This window comes from Excalfactoria chinensis, chromosome 5 (genome assembly GCF_039878825.1).
Source record: "Excalfactoria chinensis isolate bCotChi1 chromosome 5, bCotChi1.hap2, whole genome shotgun sequence".
In the NCBI taxonomy this organism is placed as follows: Eukaryota; Metazoa; Chordata; class Aves; order Galliformes; family Phasianidae; genus Excalfactoria; species Excalfactoria chinensis.
The window spans coordinates 27,848,945-27,874,331 of record NC_092829.1 but is presented as its reverse complement, the minus strand read 5'-3'; the positions used below and the strand labels follow the sequence as shown (position 1 = coordinate 27,874,331).

The 25,387-nt window shown below is 33.1% G+C and overlaps 1 protein-coding gene across 4 annotated transcripts in view; it reads left to right on the top strand.

Moving 5' to 3' along the window:
* Positions 1–25,387, top strand: part of FMN1 (formin 1) — a 118,356-nt gene that overhangs the window by 65,012 nt on the left and 27,957 nt on the right. For all 4 annotated transcript variants that reach the window (XM_072338205.1, XM_072338203.1, XM_072338206.1 and 1 more), the window contains 6 exons: positions 721–809; positions 4,863–4,992; positions 5,878–6,024; positions 8,245–8,304; positions 9,167–9,287; positions 22,137–22,229. In XM_072338205.1, the coding sequence (XP_072194306.1) occupies positions 721–809; positions 4,863–4,992; positions 5,878–6,024; positions 8,245–8,304; positions 9,167–9,287; positions 22,137–22,229 (640 nt within the window). The remainder of the gene's footprint in view (positions 1–720; positions 810–4,862; positions 4,993–5,877; positions 6,025–8,244; positions 8,305–9,166; positions 9,288–22,136; positions 22,230–25,387) is intronic.

Here is a 25,387-nt window from a genome sequence, read left to right as displayed (position 1 = left end):
GTAAGTTGAGTTATGTCTGTGGTTAATTACATAGCTTTCAGAAATTCAGATATGCAGTAAGCTAAATCTTATTTTACGTTGTATTTTTTGACTGGAGACCTTATGTAGGACAAGTCTTTAAGGAGTTTAACAATAATTGGATGTGCAACATCAAATGATACCTGATGAGATACGTATTTCTCTGATTGGCTTAGTTCTTAAAAGTCAAACATTTAAACCAGGGGCCTGCTTTTGTAATCAGGATAAAATGATGTAATTGCAAATGATGTAACAGTAACAAGAGATGATATACCTATCAATTGTCTCTTCTGTACTACCAGAAAAATACCATCCATACTGTTATGTGTTAATGTACTGAATTCTCTAAATCATGATGTTAGTGGCTAAAACAGTTAGCAGTGCATTGCTGTTCTTGCTCAAGTTGCTCTACAGATAGGTTCATTAATTTAGGCTGTTTGACTCTGAAGTTGTATAAAAGAATGCATTTGTACTTGGCTGTAGAAATACCAGAGCTACTTCTGTGATCTAAGCGCTTAGAAGCATCCAATAGCAGTATTTTTGTAGTGCTGTGTTCTGCAAGTCAGTTCTAGCTCATGGAACCTCAGGAGCCTTGCTCTTTTGCATGTTGTAAATGTGTTTAAAAATATAATTAATCGCAAACAGACAATTTATTAATTTGTTAAAAAATAATTATTAATTACTTTATGTAAACTCACTCAGAGAGCACAAAAGGATGAACTGGAAAAAATCGAGCAATATTACCAGACTTCAAAAGAAGAGGAACTGAAGCTTCTGGATAAACCAGAACAGTAAGGTTTTTGCTTTTTTTTTTTTTTTTTTTTTTTTTTTTTCCTCTTACTATTTTATTGCTATGAAGTGTACAGTCCTTGGGTGATATGTTTAAAAAGGATTTTGATACACATTTATTTCCTAGCTAATTTTAAACACTTTTCTGTATTTCAAAGCACGATGTGAAGTTTGCATTTAGGTCACTTTTTTCAGACATTCACAGGAATACTTGATCAACCTGGAGCATCGGAACTTATTAAATATGCAGCCTTGATTCAATAAAAAATTCCATTTCCATTCCCTCATTTGTAAAAACCTTGCCTTTCCGGAAGAGCCTGTAAGGCAAAATTAGTGTCCCATGAAAGCAGCACCAGACTGGTTTTGGTTGTTGATACTTGGAATATCATCCCACATGGAGGTCTTTAGAGTGTGAATCAGAATTGTGGAATCATAGAATGGGTTTTGAAGGGACCTTAAAGACCATTGAGTTCCAACCCCAGTGAAGCAAGGTCATTCATATATCTATATATGAATGTATTCTACCATATACTTTTCTGCCCCTGTTAATATGGAGGTAATGATGTTCAGCTGCTCTTTTTGCTCTTTAAAATTACAGTTGTGCTTGCGCAACTCTTGTAAGAATGAGAGCGAAGTATTTTAGAGTTCCAAAGAATCATAGAGCCATAGAATGTCTTGGGTTGGAAGGATCAAATTTAAGATCATCCACATCCACCACTTGTGGACAGGGCTGCCACCTACTGGATCAGGCTGCCCAGAGTCCCCTCCAACCTGACCTTGAATGCCTCCAAGAATGGGACACCCGCAGCTTCTCTGGGCAGCCTGTGCCAGTGACTCACCAACCTTTGTGTAAAAAGTATCCTCCAAGGATCTGATACAAATCTCATCTCTTTTAGTTTTAATCCATTACCCTTTGCCCTATCGCTGTCTGCCTATGTAAAAAGTCTGTTTTTATACACAGTGTATAAAAAAAAAAGTGCTGTTTAGTTGTCAAAGTCAGCCTCTAAGTCAGCCCAAATGCCAAACTGGAGTTTTATTCTAACTGTGTATGCATATTAACTCCATATAATGTTAAAGATGGAAATGTGCAAAATTATAGGCATGGATAAAATAATTTGCTAGAGGGTATAAACCTGATGTGTTTAGTAAGGATCAGAACAAAAAGTGCAAAGTTAAGTTTATATAAATGGTTGTAAATACTAGGTTGTGGTTGGACTTAATGTTCTTTAAGGTCTTTTCCAATCTGAGTGATTCTACGATTCTGTGATTCTGTACTCGTCATTCACAGTCATATGCTTTAAACACTGACTTGGACTCACTAAAGTCTTATAGAAGTCATTGCCATTTTAAAATGGATTGAATTCACAAGCAAGTAGAAAGCATTACTGGCATCACTAATGCTCTCCTGCACATGTGATTTTGATGTGTTTTATTAGCATATTACACTTGCTGTTGTTGGCATGATCTGTAAATAAATCTCAGCAACATGACAGTATTCCCCTAAATTATGTGTTATGATAATAGTTGTTGTTAAAATGCTAATATTCATTAACACAATAAAAAATCACATGAATAATTGACCACAACTTTGGGCTTTCCTAGCAGGATGCTTTAGCTTGTTTCCAAAAAGTTCCCATTAGTTGTAATACAATCTCTGAAATCTTTGCTACTGTGAAAGAAATACCAATGAAGGAAATGGTAGGAAAATATGGTACTGAACAGTTCTGTTTAATATGTAGTTTTAATTCAGGAAGTAGTGGACTATTAATAATATTAATAATTGCAAATAAAATGAAGCTTTCTGTCTAGTTAATGCTATTTGCTTGAGTTCTGCACACAAACATCTTCCATTTACTTCAGTTTAAATGCTATTGATTCTCTTAGAAACTTGAATAATAAGATGCACCTTTTCCTCTCCCACCAAAATTCCTTAAGTTTATATTCCACATATGTGGATAAATGTGAATTGATATATAGTTTACGATCACAGAATCTGCCTTCTTTATTTCTCTTCTGAAATAATATTGTGTTGTACTAACAACATTAAAATGTAGTTAAAATTTTAGCAATGAGAATCCAAAATTCTGTGACAGATATCTCATTGTAACTTCAAGTCAAAATCATACTTTTGTCATTTTAAAAACCCCAAACTGATCGAAATGAGTATTCTTTTATCTGAAAAAGCTCTGTCTGCATGAATGTGGTGGGGTTTGTCTTTGATAGCTGCAGGTTCATGCTCTGACATTGTGTTAAGTAATTGCTAACATAGATTCATCTTTGTGATATATTTCAGTTACAAATGTTCAGTCAGGATATTTACAATGAATACTTTGAATTCCAAAATCTGGATACATTTTCTTGTGTTGCTAAAGCTTTTTTAATTCTCAGCAATGTTATGTAGTATTTGAAGACCAGAAATGTAAATGAAATTCCTTTCAAGGGAAGGCAGGAAAAGAAGACATGTCATTTTGATTTTTAAATTAGAAATGTTAGAATGTATGTATGTCAGAACTTTTGTGGAGCAGTTGGGTCTTTTCTTCCTTTTGTTTCTCTCACAAGGCGTACTTTTAAAGTATCCTCTTTTTTTCTTTTTTTCTTTCATTCTTTCTTTTTTTTCTTTTTTTTTTTTTTTTCCCTGGCAATACCATTCATTCCCAATAGGAAGCATTTTTATTAATAACAGCTTGGCATTTCTTTTATTCCCGCTGCTTCAATGCAAGAGCCAAGACCGGCGTCCCCAGCCCTTCTCTCAGTAGATTTTCCCATCAGGCAAGAAGGAAAAAGGAAAAATGATAGCTAGTTTTATACCAGCCACAGGTGGATGTTACCATTTTTTTTTATACACTCACTGTGTATTGAGCAACACGTTGCACGCATTAGGCATTATTAAAAATATTTATATTAGTTATTATAAAAAAAAAAGAAATAATTTGAAGAAATCTGATTAATTGCTTTAAATAACTAAAATGAATTTAATAATAATTCAAGCTAATAATAGTTCAGAAAATGTCCCAGAATTCAGTAAGGTAAAAGAATCTTTAAGCCATCATTTAATTTGATGGGGATCTAAGAATATCTGTAGACAGGAGAATACAAGAATTCTTCTGTAGTGATCTTGGAGCAAAAGATTTTCCCATGAATTTCAAAAAAGGAAATGTGGCACTGGAATTGTTCACACAAAACCCAAAAAGCAAATTATGCAAACATTGTTATTTTATGAAATGTTAAAGTTTCTTGTGTTATTTAGTCTAACTCTTAAATTTTAAATTAAAGAAGCAAAAAAGTAATAATTATTTGTGCCTTTGAGTGCTTTTGTTTTGTGATATTTAACCTGAAATTGTTAAATATATTTCCATTTATTTTTATTTAAAGAGTGAAAAGAAAAAAGCTGGGATAGAGTCATGAGAAGTGTGGGTTGATGAGTAGGAATAATGAGCAGATACAGAACGTAAGTTTACTGAACAGCAAAGAGAGAGGTAATTTTGCAGGTATTTGAGAGTTAAATACACAGCTAGGTGCATTACCACAAAGCAGGCTGCTATATAACTGGAAGTATGGTGCGAATTAGTAAAAGAAAGTTGAGATTGAGCATCAGAAGAAATTTCTTGGTAGACGTTCTGTATTATGAAATAACTTTGGAAGAATATGTTGAGTTCTGCATTGCTGGACATGTTTTAAAGTGAAGCAAAAAGCAAGAAAAGTGAGTAAAAGCAGTAAGAGATTGTGATTCTCTAGCCTTTATTTTTTCTTTACTGACCTTGTTTTATGATTCCTCTTGCTAGACATGGCATTTGTGTTAATTAATGGGTTAATGTCATAAGAGTCAGTGTCTTGCATTTTCCTTCATATAAATAGGACTGCTTAACACATTGAACATAAAGAACACTAAGCATAAAGAATATAGCAATTATAAATTCTGTCAGAATTATTTTGATAGATTGTTGAACACTGCAGGTATGTATTTTATAATACAATAGCTTTAATTCATTATGTACCTTACAGGTATGAAATGTAATGATTCACTGATATTTTTCTTTTTTTTTCCCCCCCCACAGATTTTTATACGAATTATCTCAGATCCCCAATTTCACAGAACGAGCTCAGTGTATTATTTTCCAGTCAGTTTTCTCTGAAGGGATAACCTCGGTTCACAGGAAAGTTGATATCATAACTCGTGTTTCCAAGGTAAGTCCTAATGGAAACTAAATAAAAGGTATAATATCCTGGCCAGGATGTTACTTTATTTGTTATTATTTATTATGTGAATAGTGTCTTTGAACAGCTTTTCTGCTGCAAGCTACCCATGCTCTGTCACTTCAGATATTTTTTTGCACATTCTGGTAATAATAGTAGTTACTTAGTGTTACACTTCAAAAGGAGACATAGATAATAAAGTAGCTTTATATGAGATCGGGAAAGAGGCACTACCCTTAGTTTACTTTAAAGGAGCTCACGTGACAGTTGATTTTTTCAATGAGTGTCAGATTCAGATCTTGGCCGATAAGATAGAAGCCTTTATATGGAAATTAAAATAATTTATTAATTTTTCACTGTGTTTCTAGATTTCTTTTTTCTTTTGAGGTATTGAAATTTTGTCCTTAAACTTGGTATAGCTGCACTAAGTATGAAAAGAAATGTGGATTTTCAGAACATGAGAACCAATGAGAAGCAGCCTGAATATGACCGAGTCTAACTCAATGGCAGCAAAAATAACATATCTTCATTTGACTGCATTGTGTAAACTCATGACAAACCATTTTGTCTCTAAGATTTTTTTAAAAGCTACTAAGGATGTTTAGTAATCTGTAGTGAAACTTCCTCCATTAATCTTTTTGTCATCTACATAGTATATAATGTGGATTAAGTTAAAGATAGTATCTTAGGCAGCTTTAGTCTAATAAATTCTTCTCTTAAATATTTGATTCATGTACCAGTTTTAGATTCCTTTCACTGTAGCACACATGAGAAACAAAACATTGCCTAGCAAAAATAAAATTTTAAAAGCTTTTTCATGTGAGCAATTAAAATTTCTGTGCCAACAGATATTTCAGACTAGTATCCATTTTCCAGGCTTTGCTGAACATGACGAGTGTAAAGGAGATTTTAGGTTTGATTCTGGCATTTGGAAATTACATGAATGGTGGGAATAGGACTCGAGGTCAAGCTGATGGATTTGGTTTGGAAATACTCCCCAAACTAAAAGATGTCAAAAGCAGAGTAAGTACTCATTTTTTCTTAAGGACTACTTATATTATCTCCCCATCAGAAGTTAATCTTGTCTTACTGCTTACCACTTTCTGCTTGAAAGAGTGAGGCATTTTTGTACCATATTCTAGTTTCTTTCAAGATTTTATCTTTTTTCTCCTACACAAATGAATGTTTCGATAATCTCCCATTTCTCCTATTCAGTACTAGTAAGATAATCTTGTAATATGGAAATCTTGTGTTTATTTTATTATTGGAAACTTAAGTACAGTAGGGAGAGAAATGTGAGAGCACAGGCCACTAAAGTTGTCTCCGACAAATGTCCCTTTCTTCTCTTGCTCTAAATTTATGGTAGGTGCATATAAGTAAGAACCTTTTCAAGAAAAGGTTTAAAAGACAAATATCAGAGTAGAATATAGTGTAGAGTATACAGAAAAAAAATACATATAGAGGATATAAACATGTAAACTACAGAATTTTAATCCACTTCAAAAAGGTGTGTCAGATCCAACAAAATATTTTCAGTCTTTATTTTTTTGCACTGGCTGTAAAATGGATGTAGAGCATGAATTTTAAATGGCACGCAGAAGAAAACACTTAGAGATAGCAGTAGCATACCTGGATACTATGTGGATATGGAAACTACCAAAGAGTAGGCGTTTTCTGCTGTTGTTGGTACAGATTTGGAGGATAAGAAAAAGCTCTCATACTCTTGCTCTTTTTCTACTTGAAATGCTGTTCTGAATTATAAGAAAGTTACAGTTTAAGGTTCTGTTTCCATTTATGCTGGATATATGTAGGAATGCTCTCAGGTTGGGAGATAAGCAGTGTAAAATCAGTAGAATGTTTAAGGAGCTTTTTATTTCACCTGTGAGTACCATCACTAGCAAAGTATAAAAAAAAAGGTTTAATAAATTGTTCAGTGAACCACTAAATTTATGGAAGTTTTTTCCAGTGCATTTGTTTCTTCTGTCTCCTGACTTTTACTTCTGTCTTCACCTCAATTATTCTGTTGTCCCTTATAACAACTTTTCTTCCAGTCCTACTTCATGGACACGACACATGGGCTGTCCTTTAGCTGCTGTTCAGCTATAGTAGCTTGAGGCCCAGTTTCCCATTATTCATGTGTTCATTGTTCAACCAGCTGCCATAAGGAAGAAAATTAAAGGAACTGAGCTTTGCCTGACTTTTGTCAGATGAAGTACTAGTTTTAGTCCCTCTTTTCTGTCTACTGTGAACTTGTAAGAATTCTGACTTCTCTGGGACTTTCCAGTTTGGCCAAGTTTAGTTAGCCTGCTCCAAAATTATGAGTTATGAAAAGGAGTGACAGATGTACAGTGTAACTGTGTGAGACTTGTTCCTTAGCAAAACAAGATAAAGAATTACAGTACTTATAGGGGTTTTTTTGGTAGCCAAAGTAAATACATTATTAGTTTATATTACTGTGAAGAATGGAAGTACTCTGCAAAAAGCATAAAAATTCACAGGGACCAGCTGCCTTAGGCAGACATGAAACCTTAGGGACAACTGGAGACTGTACTAACAAGAAAGAATGGAGAATCTTACATATTTAACAGTGTTGTGTCCTTTTTCTGGGAATTGTCAGCAAAAAATGTGATTTCTAGGTAGGCTAAATTCAAGGAGCTAATTATATTCTGTGATGCTGGATAAGCAGAGCAGTTTTGACTCGTGGCAGCAGTGACTTAGTTATTCTCATGTATGATATTAGTAAGATCTAAAAGATGTGTTGCAGACTGTAATGAAGGTGAGGTTTCCTCATACAGGAGGCTAGACATTGTTTGCAGACAAATATCTGTACAAATAGCTGTCAATATAGAAAATGAAAACATTAGAAAAATAAAATAAAATTGAAGACATCCCAGTTATAATTGCCTTTATTATAATTATTTTATGTTGTTGAATGATATCCTGTAATGTGTAAGTTCCAGTGTTACCTTTTTTCTTTAGTTGATCTACCTTATGCTGAACCAACAGCATACAGCAAAATAAAATATATGGGTTGTTGCATGCAGGACCAAGGAAATGGGGATTCCAAAAAGAGAGCATTAAAATTAATGTCCAAAAGGACTGGAAATATACTTGTCAGGTACATGCTGTCTGGTTTTATATTTGGAGTAAAATATGGCTCCCTCCATGCCTTCATTAATCATACAACATTTAACATTTGTATGTATCTATAAACCATTTTTAATATTCTGTTTTTTCCCCTAGGATAGTCGTATTAATCTTGTGGATTATGTTGTCATATATTACCTACGCCATTGTGATAAGGTAAAAGATTCATTTGCTGCATATGCCTCTCTAAAAGTGGATTTCTTTATTTTGTATTGTCTGACAAACTCTAATACAAAAATAAAATCTATTTTCTTTAGCTTTTTGCAATAGCTTTGGACCTCAATTGGTCTGAAGTTTGCTGATTTTTCCTTTAGTTCAGACTGAAATCTGTGCACTAGTAGTACTATAAGCCTGCTACTCTAAGCTTCTACACTGCAATGTCCTTCTAATACCACTTATACACTTGAATTATTGGACTTCCCCTGGAGATACCACTTTAAATCTTGTAATGTTGCTTGTTATTTTTTTTTCCACTTCTGAAATATTTTATTTTTCGTAAAATAAGATATATGAGCTCCGTAACTATGTGATTTATTAAGCTGAATAGACCTTCAACTATATATTTTTATCTGTCTAAGTGCTCCAGGCAATATGTAAATATTGGTTTCAATTTATCCATATAAAGTGTGTATATATGTAATGAATTGGGAAAGAGTGAAACCACAAACTTCTGGCGTAAGATCACTTGTTCCATTAAAAAACGCATTCATGTTATCTAGTTTTAAGAAACATATAATCCCATAACTAAACTTCTAGTGATACAAAATGAACTGAAATGTCATGAGCTCAGTGTTGCTTCACAGTTTAAACTGAGCGGTTTTGCATTACAGTGTCTAAAGGGGAGTTTCAACATTAAGAATGGTCAAGATTTTACCTGAAATTATATATATGCCGTTTTAGGAAGAACTATTTAAAATACTTTATTTTTGCAGTTCTATAGATGATGTTAAAGAAAAGTAATTTATTTCATTGCAAATGCATTTAATTTTCATAGTGGCTTGTTTGTTTGTTTGTTTAGGAAGCAGGAACAGACAAGAGTATTTTTCCTTTACCAGAACCACAGGATTTTTTCCAGGCCTCCCAAGTTAAGTTTGAAGACCTAATAAAAGACTTAAGGAAGCTGAAGAGAGACCTAGAAGGTAATGGAAACCTTCACATTTGTTCTGCAAACAACTAAGTGCCATTTAAAATGTGATCTTTATGAGGTTAGCTTATTGCTAATTAGGTTTATAGTGTTGATTGTAGTGTTTTTACACTGTGGCAGAAAGCAACCACATAAAATAGAAAAAAGTATTTTGAACTCATGACTTAATAAAAATGAAAGTAAAAATACTGTAAAGTAATTTTCTGTAATTCCCTTTTACAATTGAAGGGCCCTTAAAGTAATTTTTCTGAAATGTAATGTATTATTTTTCCTCTGGCTTCTCCATAGCTGTGTGTTTAACTGTAGATATCTGCTAGGTCCATAACACAAATACTTTCTTTAGTACTTGTAGAGCAGCTATTTAACAGCTACAAGAAAGAGTTGAATTAGTGTAGAAATAAAACACAACTTGCCAAAGCACAGCAAAGGGAAATTGAAAGCTCCAGTTCAAAACATTTTCACCCTGGGACATAAAATAAACATTTAAAAATATTTATTATAAACAGGGGGGTTCAAAAATCCAGCTCATCTATCAATCTAGGTATTGAGTGGATATAAAGTAGGAATGGTTGCGCTCTAAGTATTTCAAGCGGCTTCATTTTTATTTTGTACTTCATATGACTCTTAAAAATAAATCCAGTAAATGATGACTGGATATTTTAAGCTTGTCATTTTTGCTAAGGAAATTTCCTAGTTTTACTGAAGCAGTTATATGTAGAAAATAGAGATTAGGGACAGAATCTGTGTAAAAGCATATATATAGATATATAAGCTTCTCCATTTACATTTAGATAATGTATGCATCAAAATGCAAGCATGCTTTTAGTTAAAGTTGATTTTTTAATGTAAGGCAATAAAAACTGTTACAAAATATATTATCCTTACAGTTGGAAATGGCTGGGTTAGGTCACTGCCATCTTCAGGATAGTTTTAAATGTTGACAGTGGTAGGGAAGTATCAGTTGCTGTTTGTTCGACCCAGGAATAAGTGAGTGCTCTATCTCCTCTCATCGCTTGGCCCTGTAAAACCCATGGCCTGCCCTCTGTTGGGCTAGTTTATACAGAAACATGATCTGTGTTTGATCTTGTACTTTTTCAGCATGTAGTCCTGCTGCAATGCATCTTAGTCTTGCGGGATCTGCATGGAGGCTGTGACATTCACATCGTAGTTGTTCTGCTCTGCAAAGACAGAGTCAGAAAAGAGCAAAAGCTAATGTGCTTCAACTCACTTATAAAATGAGGATTGCTGCTTTCTTGTTATTACTGACTTGTTTTAACATGTTTTCTTAGGTATGCATAGAAAATGCATAAAATTTGTTGCAAGGAAGTTATTTATAAAATTCTTCTTTGTAAAGATACAGTTGACACCCTATCAAACATTAACATGTAAAGCTAATGACAGCAAGGATTTGAAACAGAAAAGGTTGTGGAAATGTTCTCAGATGTTGGTATTTTATCAATCAGAAATATGCAGCAGGATTCTAACAAGTATTCCTGTGAATAATTTCTCTTACATTTAAACAAAGAAGCAATCACTCTTACAAGAACGCTGTATCTCTTTCAAACATTCCCTTTCTTTCTTTTTTCTCTTCAGATAATGCTGTAGTTTATTTTTAAATCAAAATTTTAATTGAAGAGGTTATAATTTTAACACATTCAACAAAGATTTGATGAGTCTCTGTAGTTTATTGTAGCCATTAAAAAGTTGTGGTTGCTGGCAGAATACCAGTGAAAGTCTAAAGCTGAAACAGATGTGAGTAGCAGAAACCAAGTCCAGAGAAGCGTTGGGCCCAGCTATCCAGACAGACGCGGCCCTTCAGATGTAAATAATTTGAACAATATTAACTGGCGCTGCCTGTGTTATAGGGTACATTGGATTTATTTCACAGTATGGTTAGCTAAGGTAGTCTTAAACAGCTCACCATGGAAGTGAGATGAGACAAAGATAATAAATGGAAGGAATGGTTTTCCTGTGTCCACTTAGGGAACAAACTAATATTTCTGTTAGTGACTTGTTTCTGAGATTTATACAGAATGATTAAAAACAACACAATTGTCACCTGCTGTGACTGAAATAGCAATTTTGGTAGAAACTTTTTGTAATAGTCATCATTTAGCTATACTTAAAAGTATTTAATACTTTTCATGGTATTCATTCATTGTTTAATCATCGATAATAACACGGGAAAGACCAGGGATTCATGAGAGAAGTGCGTGTCTTAATAGTCTAAACCTTATGTGCGAAATACCTTGACAGTCTGGAACTGAGAGTTCAGATCATCTAGATGAGCACAAACCCTTTCATCCATTTCAGATAAACAGATTGAGTTACATACAATTTAGTGTTTTGAAGTCCTTCAGATTACACTTTAAGGAAACAGCGCCAATGGAATTTTGCCTTGGAAATCTCAACTTTTTTTTTTTTTTTTTTTTTTTTTTTTCCTGAGAATCTTAATCCAGCAGGTTTTCAACACACATTCCAGAACAAACTTTGTAGTTCTGAGCATTTTCAGGTTTGAAAGGATAATAAACAAAAGTGTATGTTTAAATATGTTTTTAAGGGGAAAGAATTCAAAAGGATGGGATGGGAAATAGTGAGATAGGAATTATAGAATGAAACCTGATTCTATGTTTAAGTCCAAGGAAAAAATGTTTTCTCTGGGGTCAGGATTTTACTACAGGTCTGTATAGTCAGTGGATTTCCCAAATTTTCAAGTACTGTGCAGTAGTATAAGTGAATACATTTATCCATTTGACAGATATTAGCTTCCCAGTTAATTTTCATGTTTCTGAAAACAAAGATATTTTTCTGTATCAGTATTTTTAGATCATAATATATCTTGCCTTACTCCTTGTTTAAGACAAAGATTATCACTTTTTCATTTCTGTGTGAACAGGTATTTCCTTTCTAGTTTGGACAGTACCACTTGATTGGTATTCTTCTAGAAGAAGAATGGAATATTTGAAATGTGTAGTCATTCATATGAAGATTTTTACGAAGCAAAGTATGATAGACTTCCACATATTTTACCATGAACATGGAACAGATTCTAGCTGCCATTTTCACACTACCAGTTTTTTTTAATGCTGAATATGTTTTAACTTTTTCTAACTTAAGAGGGTGCTTTAGTGTATATATATAGATATTTATGCGTATACACATACACAATGGAAAAAAAATCGCTTTATTTAGAATCAAGATCAGCTACCTTTAATTATCAGTTGAATTTCAGTACTTCAGGACAAATCATTTGGAGATGCAGCTGCAGTTCTCTTTATCAAACTTTTCAGCAGATCTGTATCTTAAAAACATATGTTGTCCCCAACTTTCCCACTTTTAAGTAATGCACAAACCCATATTTTGAAATTGTTTAATCCTTTTAGAAAATCAGTACAAAATCCTTTTAGAAAAATCAAAGGGTAAACTAGCAAACCATACATGAAAAAAAAGGGAGAAGTTACACTGTTAATATTTTCACATTGTTTTTTTTAGAGAAGCTTTACAAATATCTTAAGTTTGTAGGCAAATAGAGGTTGGAAAGTAGCTCTGGAGATTATCTAGTCCAAAATCTTTGAGCAGGACTAACTTCATATTCAGTTCCAGTTGTATCGGCTTTATTGAGCTCAGTTTTGTGCCTAAGGAGAGAGATGCCAACACATCTCTGGACACTTGTTCCAATGTTGAGCAGCTGTCATGACGTTTTTCTTTATCCCTTGTCAGAATTTACCGTGCTGCAACTTGTAACTGTAAGTCATTTTTTGTTACACACGCACTTCTCAGTGTCGTACTGCTATTCTTTAGGTAGATGAACGTATCAGGCTTTCTCTGCCTCTTCATGTATTTCATTTTAGTTTCCTTCTCAAAAGGCATGACAATATACATAGTTTTCGTTCGAATGCCATGTACAACCTAGAGTATCTAAATATCTAATGAGGCATGTAAGCACAGTGTGGCCTTCCGTAGAAGATGCAAGGGTTTCTCATTACAAAATTAAGCATCTTAAAATGATCATGATTTGGTGTGTTTTTTTTTTTGTTTTTGTTTTTTTTTTTTTATTTGTTTTTTTTTTTTTTTTAAATGTGAGAATTAATCTCTTTAATCTATCTCTTTTTCACTCTTTTTCACATTTTCCTGCTTTTTTCCTTTTTTCATAATAGCTGAATACAATTTCAAAATGTACTTTTTTTTTTTTTTTTTTTTTTTTTTTTTTTTTTAAATGGAGACAAACTCTGTCTCCACAACTTCTGTGGCCTTCTTGCAGAGAAACAGATGCATTTTGCTGGATGTGATTAGCATAGCGTTGCCATACCAGTACCAGCATCAAAGCTAATTAACCTCGTCTCTAAGCAAGTTTGACTAGACTAATGATTACTATGCTGTTGCATCTACATTATTGTCATTCAGTACCTCTCTCAGGGAGCTCTGTACAATGTTGAAATAGTACTTAGAAATAAGAAATTGAAAAAGGTCACTTGTTCTCAATACTTGCAGCCACTATCGCTATAAATAGAGCAAAGAATGAAGCTGCAAAAAGGAAAAATAATCAGTTCGTGCTCATTTAAGACTGAAGTGCACTGATTTTCTGATTAAAAATCCTGAAAATATTAATTTTTATCGAGAATTATGGGGAAATATATTTACCAATAGGAAAATACAAATAATAATAATAATAAAATAAAACCATGGAAGAGTTTTATCAGTGTCTTAGCACATTAAAGTTCTTAAATATGTATATTCCCTTTGGAGTTTACAAAATGAGTTAGAGGTTTTTGCAACATTACATTGCAACAGTACATTAATGAAGTATAAGCTTATTTTGTCCTTGAAAGTAATTGATGTTTTCAGTTAATGAACTGAGAATTTTTCAGCTTTTATTAACCTTCTATATGAGCAGAAATGGGAAAATTAATTGTATGTGTTTGTTCAGACAGAATTATACCTTTAATTCATTCATGGTATTGTAGGCCTGAGCGAAATCTATTTTAGAGAATAGAGTTTTAGAAGAATTATAATACAATGATTATCATTAAAATGGTTATTATAACTGTTATGATTATTATAATGTTGAAGATACTTCCTGCTGTTTTATTTGTTTTAGGGACAATCAGGTTCCTGAATTACAATGTGAAAATTCTATATACGGTATCAACTTGGTTAGCTTTTAGAATCATTTGTTCGATCAAGAGATATTTTTTGCTAAAAATTGATTGTTTATTCGTTACCGAAGGACTTCATTCAAAAAGTTATCAAAGGCCCTTTTCAAAATTATGTTTAACAGATTGATGCCTTAGACTAACTTAAATGAAATGTTTTAAGTCACTTTAATAGTGGGATTTAGACATCTGAGTTGCATACAATTTTGGACAAATTGTTCCAGGATGAGCAGAGAAACGAAGTTATTTTCCAGAAGCCAGTAGATTTTGAGATATATATATTTTTAATATTAATTATACTTTCTGATTTTACAGTTAACCTTAAAAGTTGGAAAGTGTAAGCAAATAAAATAAGTTTGCACTAGGTAGTTGAGCATGAGGATGCACTGAGACACATGTTATTTCTTTAGATGTTTGCAGAAATTGAGCACGCTATGTATCTAATGAGCAGCGCATTTTGCACTCTTCAAAATTTTCATGACATATTTAGAGGCAATACAGAATGGTGTTGATGAAAGAGAAAAGAATGCTTCATGCAGAGGCAATTATTATTTTTTTAAAATTATTAGTTAATAAAATAAGCATTTTTCTTTGCATTTTCTGACCTCTTCTTGAAAATTCTCTTGCCTCAGCAGGCTGAGATACATTTCAGTTTGTTTTGATTTGGCAGAGATACAACACAGGCATTAAAAAACACATTTGGTATATGTGCACTGGATTCTACTGTACACTAAAACTAACAATTTGACAGTGGTCCACTGGTAATATTCATATGTGAATACATCAACTGGAATTTTTCCGAAGTGGATCATTTCTAAAAATTCCATTAGAGTTTTTAGCTTGTGATAATACAGAATAGTATGGAAGATTTAATAAGATTTGAAGATATAGTAGAGTGGCAAAGAGATGGTGTCTTAGGAGAGTTTATTGTATGGAAGCAGATGTTTGCATGTTTGCGCAGGGGTCAGGAGGAAAGCTTTCTATTACTAAAATAATGTTTTTGTTTTTTTTTCCTTTATTTTTTCCCCTGGCTAAAGAATCCTTGGAAATTCCTTGTTCAAAATCATTCAACAAATGCTAAGATTCTAAAAAAAAAGAATTAAAAAAAAAAAAAAAGTTATTTTGCGCACATTTCCAGATACCTTTTTTGTGTATGTGTGTATTAAGCATCGGTTGTGTAACGGTGCTGTTTACGTCTGGAAGCAGGTAGCATACATCTGGGACTAGGGATGTTGTCCCTAAAAATGATGCGTTTTGGAGAGCTGGGAGGAACATATTAAAGATCTTATCAGCTTTTAATTTCTAGGAGAGTATGAAGTGAGAGAGAAGACAGAGCCATGCTACGTTTGAGCCAGTGGGTTATGTGTTTACTGCCAGCGATCAAAAATTGAAAGTACATTAACAATGGGATGCAAATGAGTAACATTGACAATAATTAGCACTTAACAGGAGTGTGTAGATTTAAATGATTATAAAACTGAGCAGCATGCTAAACCAATGAATTAGTTTGGTAGAAATTTATGATCTGTCTTGTGCAGAAAATCAGAGATCTAGCAATACAGAGAAGAGAACACTTTTTCTTCTGTAACTTCAGCTTATGAACATACTGTTTTAGTTGTTGCCTGGTGGTTCTCTTCTATCTGTCCAACACTCCCAGTAATACAGTGATTGTACATTCTAAAGATATCTTTTTTTTTTTTTTTTTTTTTTTTTTTCCCCTTTCTTTCTTTCTCATGCGGGAATAAGGTTAGCTGTTCTGGGTAGAAATATTATTACTTCTTAACAATTTTTTCTTGCCTTACATTAGCCAGGAAGATGGAAGTGAGTTGTCCTGATTTCTCAAAGGGTTCTGCTAGTGAGCATTTCTCCACTCCTGATAAATCTTTATAGTGTGCGGAGGTCTATATGTTTGGATCTCCACACTAAAGTAAAAATTTTGCAAATAGTGTGTACAGCAATTACTTAAGATATCTTACAAAGACTAGAAAATTACGGGAGTTTAGTCATTATAGTCATATATATATGAATTCTAATACCATCAGCTGCAGTATGCTTTTCTGCTGAAGGGTGCACTAAATGTAAGCTACCATTTCAGAGAGAATACATTAAGCAGAGTCTTAGATGTGTTGCTATGGTGTGAAAAATATTTAGTTTTACAACAATCTTTGTTCATTTTGTTAAATGCGTTTTTAGGAAACAATCTTAACAGAAGGGATTTAAAATTATTTATGTAAAAAGTTGATATGATTTGTCAAAACGCGTAACAAAGAAAATGTCCTTTAGGTTTGCTTCAATTTATATAGACCTGACAATCTTTGCTTACTCCTCATAGACTGTATAAGTTCAAAACTGTTTTAAACAAACAAAAAGGTCAGAAATCTTAATAATGAGAAACAACCCCAGAATACCTGACAAAACTTGTGAGAGAACTTTCAAGGTTTCTGAATCAAGGGTTACATTAAATCTCCATCAGAGCAGGAGAACTTTACAGGGTGTTTTACATGTCACTAATTCAGTTATTTAATTTTCCCCTCCTTCAGATTTATCACTTAAAACCACTTCTGTCTCATTTAGACATGAGAGTTTCTGCCTTGAGTACCTCCACAAATATTTGTGCATTGCAAGAGGGAAGTGTATTTCAAGTAGACAAGGATCAGGCTGTTTCAAGTTTTGCCTACTGGCTTCTATCTTGTTAAATAACTTTTTAAGAAAACTGAATTGTTATCAATGAGTTGAAAAGATGATTGTTCATAGAAACACATTTCTTCTTGTAAGTTAACTGAATATAACTTTGCACAGAACTCTATCTATAAAGCATTTAGTTTTCTTTGTGTTAATACATTTTTACATTAAATTGTTGACCTTTATTTCAGACAATAAAAACCAAGACTACTGCCACAACTTGTTCCTCTTCTTAGTAGTTTCCAAGTAAGACAAATCTAACAAAATAAATCACGAGGAAGTTGAATAAATTTACTCATTTTTACTGAACTTTGCTAGATTCTTATTTGGGTGTGTAGGCCCAAATAGTGCAATAGGTTTCTGATTGTAGAAAGTGAAGGATTCCCTCATACAGAAATTTGATTTTCTTTAGTGCAATGTTGAAATCATTTGAAGTACGATTTCAAATCTTTGAAACAGAAAAGGTAAGGGTCCTAAAAAGACTTAGCAAATAGCAACCATCTTGTCAAAGATAAGCGTGCATTATGAAAAGAAAATAGAAGAGTGAGGCTGGCATTGTAAGCTGCCAGGCTTTGAGCAGACAAGAGGAGTGGGTGTTAGTAGCTTTCACAACGGCGTAGCTCATGGGGGACAGTGTCAGTGACAGGTTTATAGGAATGTATGGTGTTGATACGTAGTTTCTCTGTCAGGATGATTCCTGTAAATGCTACTGATGGGTTCTGGTGAGTAAATAGTTAGTAATTTACTGTTATCAACATTAAACTATTTCTGGTTTTGTGTTTACTTTAAAAATGATGCTTAAAAAATTCCAAATCCAGTCTGATTGACACTGAAATGCTCTTTACATGAAAGTTTGTTTATGGGCAGTGATTCTTTTGACAGATTTACAAGTGCCTGTGGAGTTTTAAAAGACTATTGCCCAATAGGCATTAAGTGAGAGACATTCTATTGTGTAAATATTTTCACTTATATTGGGGATTTTTAAAGAACTTTTTGAGCCAAATACTGCATTAAATCTGAAGACAGTGGCAAACTGATAATCAGCAGTTTCCAGCTTTGTTCTCATGTTTTGCTAATGGTTTCCATTTATATGGCCAAGATGGGTGAAGCATGATGTACATCCAGCAGTTCGTAAGGGCTTTCAAATACTATTAAACAATTATTTATTTATTTATTTATTTGCGATAGCTCATTTAGAAATAAACAAATTTCAAAGTAGTATATTGCATTTTATTTGGCTAACATATAATACATGCCAAGAAAAGGAATCACAAGTTGATTATACTAATCGTGAATTTGCATATGTTTGTACCCATTAATGCTGAAGAAGGATGTTTGTTGTTTCCTCAAATGATTACTTTGGAATGAGGTGATGAGTGAGGAAGTGTACATGAGGTGTCAGATACTTCAGAATTCTGTCAGATTCCTCAGAAATTCAGAAACTTTTTTCTTTCTTGTAAGGAAACTTCATAGAACGTACATATATTTCAAAGAAGGAATATTCAATAGAATCCTTACCTCAGAATCATTCTAATTTTAAAAACTTGCTAAAATAATTTTTTTTGTAGAAGGAAAATATTTCCATTGCAGACAATATGAGAACAATACCCGAAGAAATCATGTGAATGTCACACATTATAGAATTTTTAGCAAAGAAAATCAGAGCAACTGGTGGGACTTCTCAATTTCCATTAGTTTATATAATGTTTAGCCAGATTTAGTAGATTTTTAAAATATATATTAATGCATTTTAAATAATTGCTTGAATAAATATTAAGAAACTATTATAAAACTTAGGTTTATAAAGTTTGGTGAAAATTAGCTACCAAAAACCTTTGGTGGTCGTAGCTGTTGCTTTGTTATGTGTACTAGAGAAGAAGTCATTATTCTGCATCGAGTGCTTCATTTCTGAGGGGGAGACTGAAAGAATAATGAACACATGTTAGCAGGGGTACAGCATGCTTGAGTCAGCAGCTCAAGCTGAAGTTCATAATGTCTTCAGCCACTGCGTCCATATCTGTGTTAGCAAGTAAATAAATTGAAGATTTATTCAAATATTTTGGTGCAGTTGAGTTTAAACAGAATTAGATAACCTTCTGCTGCCTAAAAATAAAATAAATACAATTTTTTTTCTTTGCAGACCAGAAGTATGGGTCATTGAGTGTAACCTAAACTCAGAGTCAATTAAAGGTGAATTAATCAGGACAGGACAAACATATTACGCTTGCGATTAGCAGTTTTTCACCCAATCACTGTTGTTCTTGATTCCCGTTTATCACACCTAAAACTTTTTTATATGGCCCTTCAGACTATTTTGACAGTTATCTCAAAAACTTTTGCTCCAGCTAGTTTAATCTAGGTAAATATATTCATCAGAGTTGCCTAATGGTATCTTTTTAAGGCTTTTCAGTAGTGTAATTTCTTAGTCTTCTAGAATTTACTTGACACCTTTTGTCTTGTTTTTAGTTTTAAGGTTACTTAAGCAATGCAGACTAGCATGTCATCTAATTTCATCCGATTTCAAACTTAGAGTTTTAAATCAGCACCTGTGGTTGACTTGTTGTTTGTTATGTGTCTTGTTTGCTCTTCTCTGATGTGCCTGTCCTTTTACTCATCCTCTCCCTTCACTCTAAATATTGTTCTTTTTATGGTTTTTAAGATTCTTCTAAACAAATCACCACCTTAATCTACTTTGCTATATTTTTCTGTAGTTTTTGTCATCTAATTATGGTTAATATCTTTCCTATTCAAAAGTATTTTTATTGAAGGGGTTTTTCATATTCTTTCTTTCTAACTTAGAAGCAATTGGTCCTAGGCTGGGTCATTTAAATATGTGCACAGGACATGTGTGAGCAACCTTTGTAATGATCTTGTGTTATTAATGCTTATCGAAAGCATCTAGGGTGCTTTCAATACTCAAGACAGTATATTCTAGTGCTGCATATTGGTTTTAAAAAAAAAAAAAAAAAAACACCTTTCCAGAGTATAGTATGTTATGCTTAGATACTCTAGCTACTCATTTATTTTCATAGGCATATTCATACATGTTTCTATTTGTATAAATTTATTTGATTACTATGACATAATAATTCATATGCAGTGGTTTTAACCTAAGGTGATCGTATCAATCGTGTGCATTTTGTAAGCACCATGTATCAAATGTCTCAACATAATGTGTACAATCAGCCTTTTGACATTTTATATTGCATTTTATAAATATTACCTTATATAACACTTTCCTATTTTTAAAACATACAGAAAATTCACCAGTTGTAAAGTTGTAGCTGCTACTTTGTATAAAATTTCAGTTGGAGACTTAACAGTAACATCTTGGGTAATTTGTTAGATATTTTTTTTTCTTAATAATCTGATGTCCACCTACTTCCAAAGTATTATGATTTCCTTGAACAGATGTAGAAAATTACTTTTAATTCCACAAATTTAAATGTTACATAAATTTCATTCAGCATATGGTAACTGTCATATGAAGTTCAAACTTTTAATTGTAAGAGACGTGTACTTTAAGGAAATATCCTTAAAAGTCTCACAGACTTTGATTTCTGATTTGCCTAATTTCATAGAATCATGTTAGAAACATAGAATGGCTTAGGTTGAAAGGATCCTTAATGTTCATCTCATTCCAACACCCTGATATTGACAGGGTTGCCACCCACTTGATAATGCTGCCCAATTTCAGTTATTACAGACATGTAACAGACCAGCAAATAAAAAAGATTTTCTTTTGCAACAGTTTCAAAGTTTTGTCTTATGCTACAGGTTGCAATACTAGAGATTAAAATGTAGCTAGACTGTGGTCTAGAATGTTTTACATCAGCTTTGGAGCTCCTCAGTAATTCCATAGTCTATATACATGAGTTGTGGAAGGATGGTAGAGTACAATATCTACTTAAGTGAGATATCACCATTTGTTTATAATAAAAACTTTCAAGGTTCATTTCCGTTTATTAAATTCTCAATTAATTGGAAAGCTGTTATTGCTGGGCAAGTCCTGGTGGCACAGAAGTGCTATAGGCAACACAAATAGTTGAGCAGTGAAAAGTATACATCTGTTTTCAACTTCCATTGACATTTTTTCATCACACTGCAAACTTACAATAACATAACATGTTAATTTAAAATTCACAGTTGCTTTTCTCACCATTTTGTATTAATTTTTGCTGGAATAAGTTGAATTATATAATGGTGGCAGCAATATGGTGTGAAAATGTTTAATGCAGCCAGGGTTTAACTACTCGATTTGGCTCCAAAGTAAATTTACATCTAAATTTAGCTGCTAAGGAATGAAGAGTTGTGGAAAAGAAATCCTATAGTAGTTCATAAAATTGGTTGCTAAACAAAATATAATTGCATTTTTATTTCCAACAGTCTCATTTCAACTCTAATGTGGAACACTGGAACCTTCAAAATTTAACAGGAGTTTTAGGGAATGGAGTTTTTTAGAAATTGGCATGTCATCAGGTCTTAAAATAACAGACTAAGTAGTAGACAAATTACAGTTATATGTAAGTTAAGTTTCTTACAGACTTGTATTTCATGTCATGGCCTGCATTTTGAATGCTTAAATAAGGTTAAATTCCTACATCTGTGTTAGAAGTAATGCTTGAGTATAGAATGACTGGCACTGATTGATCAAAATCAATTCAGATATTTGGCAACATCCATTCACAACAGAACAAAGTTTGAAGCTTTAAATACCATCTAGAATTAATTAATGTGTGTTGTAGGCTGTCATAGCAACAGGTCTCAGCTCAGAGCTGGATTATTACAACAAACAAGACGTAACTAAAATTCCACTCTTTAAACACATGAAACATTTTCTAATTGGTATACTGGGCCAGTGTCAATGGTTTTTATTATAATGTAATTGCTGGATTCAATAGTGCATATTTATTTCCATTACCTCTAAAGTATGTCTAGGTGACTAATTTAGATGAGGGCTTTTGAAGTGTTGGTATCTACCACAAACAGCTCTCAACTTGTTTTTATAGCCTCTGAAAAGCAGATGAAGTTAGTTTGCAGAGAATCTTCAGAAGAACATCTCCAGCCCTTCAAGGAGAAATTAGAAGAATTCTTCCAGAAAGGTAAACACGTTTCAAAAATATGTATATACCAGTCAGTAGTGTAATGTTTTACAAAGCATTCTATACTTAATGTAAGCTGCATTAAGTATCTATTGTCTCTATAAATTCCTACTATCTGTTATAGATTGTGTTACTAATATGTCTACTAGGTGTTTAGAGTAATGGATTCGCAGAACTTAGACACCACTTATCAATGTTTCCTTGATCTCAGACATTTCTTATTGGTTATTTTCTGTTTTTATCTTTTGTCATTATATTTAGGTAATTATATTCATTGTAGACTTGTTAGATTTACCCAATAGAAAATATATCTTCAAGTCTATAAAAGACTAGAATAGGAAATATACTTCCACATATATACATGAAATAATGTCATTTTGTATCCATTGTATAGTCGTTAACTGACTAATTGCAGATTTTGCCTAAGGCAAAGGAGGTGATTTAAAAGGGCAGAGTCCAGTGATAAGAGAGATGAGATCTGAGGGTACCATTAGGTGATCAGTACAAGACAATGGAAATGTATGTTGCTGCTGTTGAAAACTGCAGTCTTACTCTCTCCTGTTTTCCTGCAGTGCTGCATGTATCAGCCCTGTAGTGTCTCGGGAGCAGTGCAAGGGAATAGATAAGGAAACCAAGTTTCCTCTTTCCCAAGATTGGTGGCCCTACCTGTTTTGGGGAGGGGACTAAAGGTTTGTGATTCTTCAGGTCCCTTCCAACCTGGGCCATTCTGTGATTATCCCAAGATGTAGTTGTTGAGGTAACAGAATATTTCTGATAACTATATTAAATTTTTTTTTAAATTTTTTATATAGAACTAAATTTAGTTCTTAAGAACTAAATTTTACCAGAGGGCTAAGATTTTCTCCAGGAACTGTGAAACTGTGATCAAGAAAACTATCTGAATCTACTAATCTAGACAGAATGCAATTAGTGATCATTCAAATTGTGGTAATTATTTGTGAGTTCCATGTTATAAAAATCCTTCCAATGCCTTTTTAATTATGTCATTTTACGAGCTTGTCTTATATTATTTGATAAGTGAAAACAGGACACTTTTAAAGTAACAGTATTTGTTGTTTGGATACGTTTATTTGACAGATATTTTAAGGTTTTGGACAGTGCAAAGATATAAATTTCTTGTCACAGAACTTGTAAAACAAGAAAATCATGGTGAAAATCTTACATCAAAGCAGGAGAGTTATCTTTGCCACTTGTTTACTGGAAATTTTTACAGTTTACCAATAATATCAATATTGAGATCATATTCAAGATATATCTGCAAGTACCTTTATGATCTCCAGTATACTTCCTTATCTTGCTTGTCACAGCATTGTAGCTAAGACTGGTGAGCTGTAACACTATTTGGGTTACAAATCCAAAACACAACACCATATGAGCTGCTATGAAGACAATTCATTTCATCTCTGTCATTGATGAAAATAGACAACTGTAAACAAAACGGAAAAAAAAGAATCTCAAGCATTTCAAGAGTCCAGCCTTAAGCATGGGGAGCACCTTGTGTTGTCTTCTCATGTTTTCCTTTGATATCCTTCTTATACTTGTCCTCATTCTATACCCATTCTCATTAGCATATTCATGTAGAAAGTCCTGGGAGCTTCAGACCCTATAGTTATTCACTGTTTACTTCTTTTAGTCGCTTATCTCCTTGATTTGAATCTCTATAATGGGTGAGTGGTACTTTGTATGGCATTAGAAGTGAAATCCTATAAAATCGTGTGCTGAAGATATGTGACAGTCATCTTGAATTATAATATTAGAATAGGTATTGGACAAATTTCAAGAAGTTCAGTGGTTCAGTTCAGATAAGCGTCTGGAAACTCAAATGCTTCTCTAAAATTAGGAGTTAACTGATAAAGCTGAGCATCCGTTAAGCATCTGCTTTCAGTTTTGTTTGTTTAAAAAAGGAGTTGTGGGTGATTTAAGCAAATGTATGAAAAAATAGTCTGTTATCTTCCTGCCAGCTCACAGCAAGTATCCAAAACTCAGAAACTTCTGGCTTGCAAATACGGCTGGAACTCATAGATATTCTTTTTTTTTCTCAAATCCTGATTTCCCATATTTTCTTCTCAGTGATAAATGGGAAATACTGTAGAGGGGGGGGAGCGGGGGGGGAAGATTGATTTGCTTCATCAGATCTGTTTATATTTCCTAATTACAATTAATACCAATTAAATCTAATACTTGCTGTGTTGTAATAAAAAGCATGCAGTGTTATGGAGACTGACATTCTAAAATGCAAAAGGGGATAAACTGTACTTCTACTGATGTCAGTGCTGTTTTGTATAACTGAATTTAAAATAGTCTAGTGCCTTCAGCAAAGAATTAGGTGCCAGAAGCTTTAGGTCCTATTCCCAGTTTAGCTACTTGACATCTTACGCTCGAAGAGTTGGTTAATCTCTTTTTCAGAGAGCCTTGCTTTCTTGGTACGCTGTGTAAAATAATGATTCTTGTTCTTTTTTGTAGTGAAAGATGATCTTTGTTAAGTGTTATGTGATTCCTACATTAAAGGTGTAAACTGTGTTAATTCTTCATTAGCTGTATTTGATATTCTCATGCTTTTTAAAAGGACTTAGGTTATTCTGAAAACAAAAATAATCATTAATAGATTTAATAGCATGGTGGGAAAAAAGATTAGTTTTACTATAATACATAGACATAAGATTTACCATAAGTAATTGTACACAGGCTGTATTTCCAGTAAAGTTGCTGCATTTTGTTACATTTTCCATGATTCACAAAAATAACTTTGAAATCGTGGCGTCAATAGTTGGTTTGGAATACCCCTTAATTTATGAAACTATTGCTCAGAATTATGTAGGAAAAAAAAATAACAACAACAACAACTGTTCTTTGAATTATCAAATTGTCAATAAAAAAACATCAGAACTGTTATATGTTTGTGAGAAAAGTGCTAAATATTCTGTTTTGAAAAGGAGAAAAGTAAGAAAGTTTGCTTATTGTAGCTATGAAGCTCACTAGAAAGGGTGCTGGCTATCAGCCATTGTTGTTAGTTTTTCATGACTCTTTTTATTCTCTTTCTGTCTTCTCTCAAGTATAATATGAACCAGAAAGTAGACAGCACATAAGAGCAGACAACTAGCCCTAATAAAATTTATTTTTCACTTCCCCCCTTGACT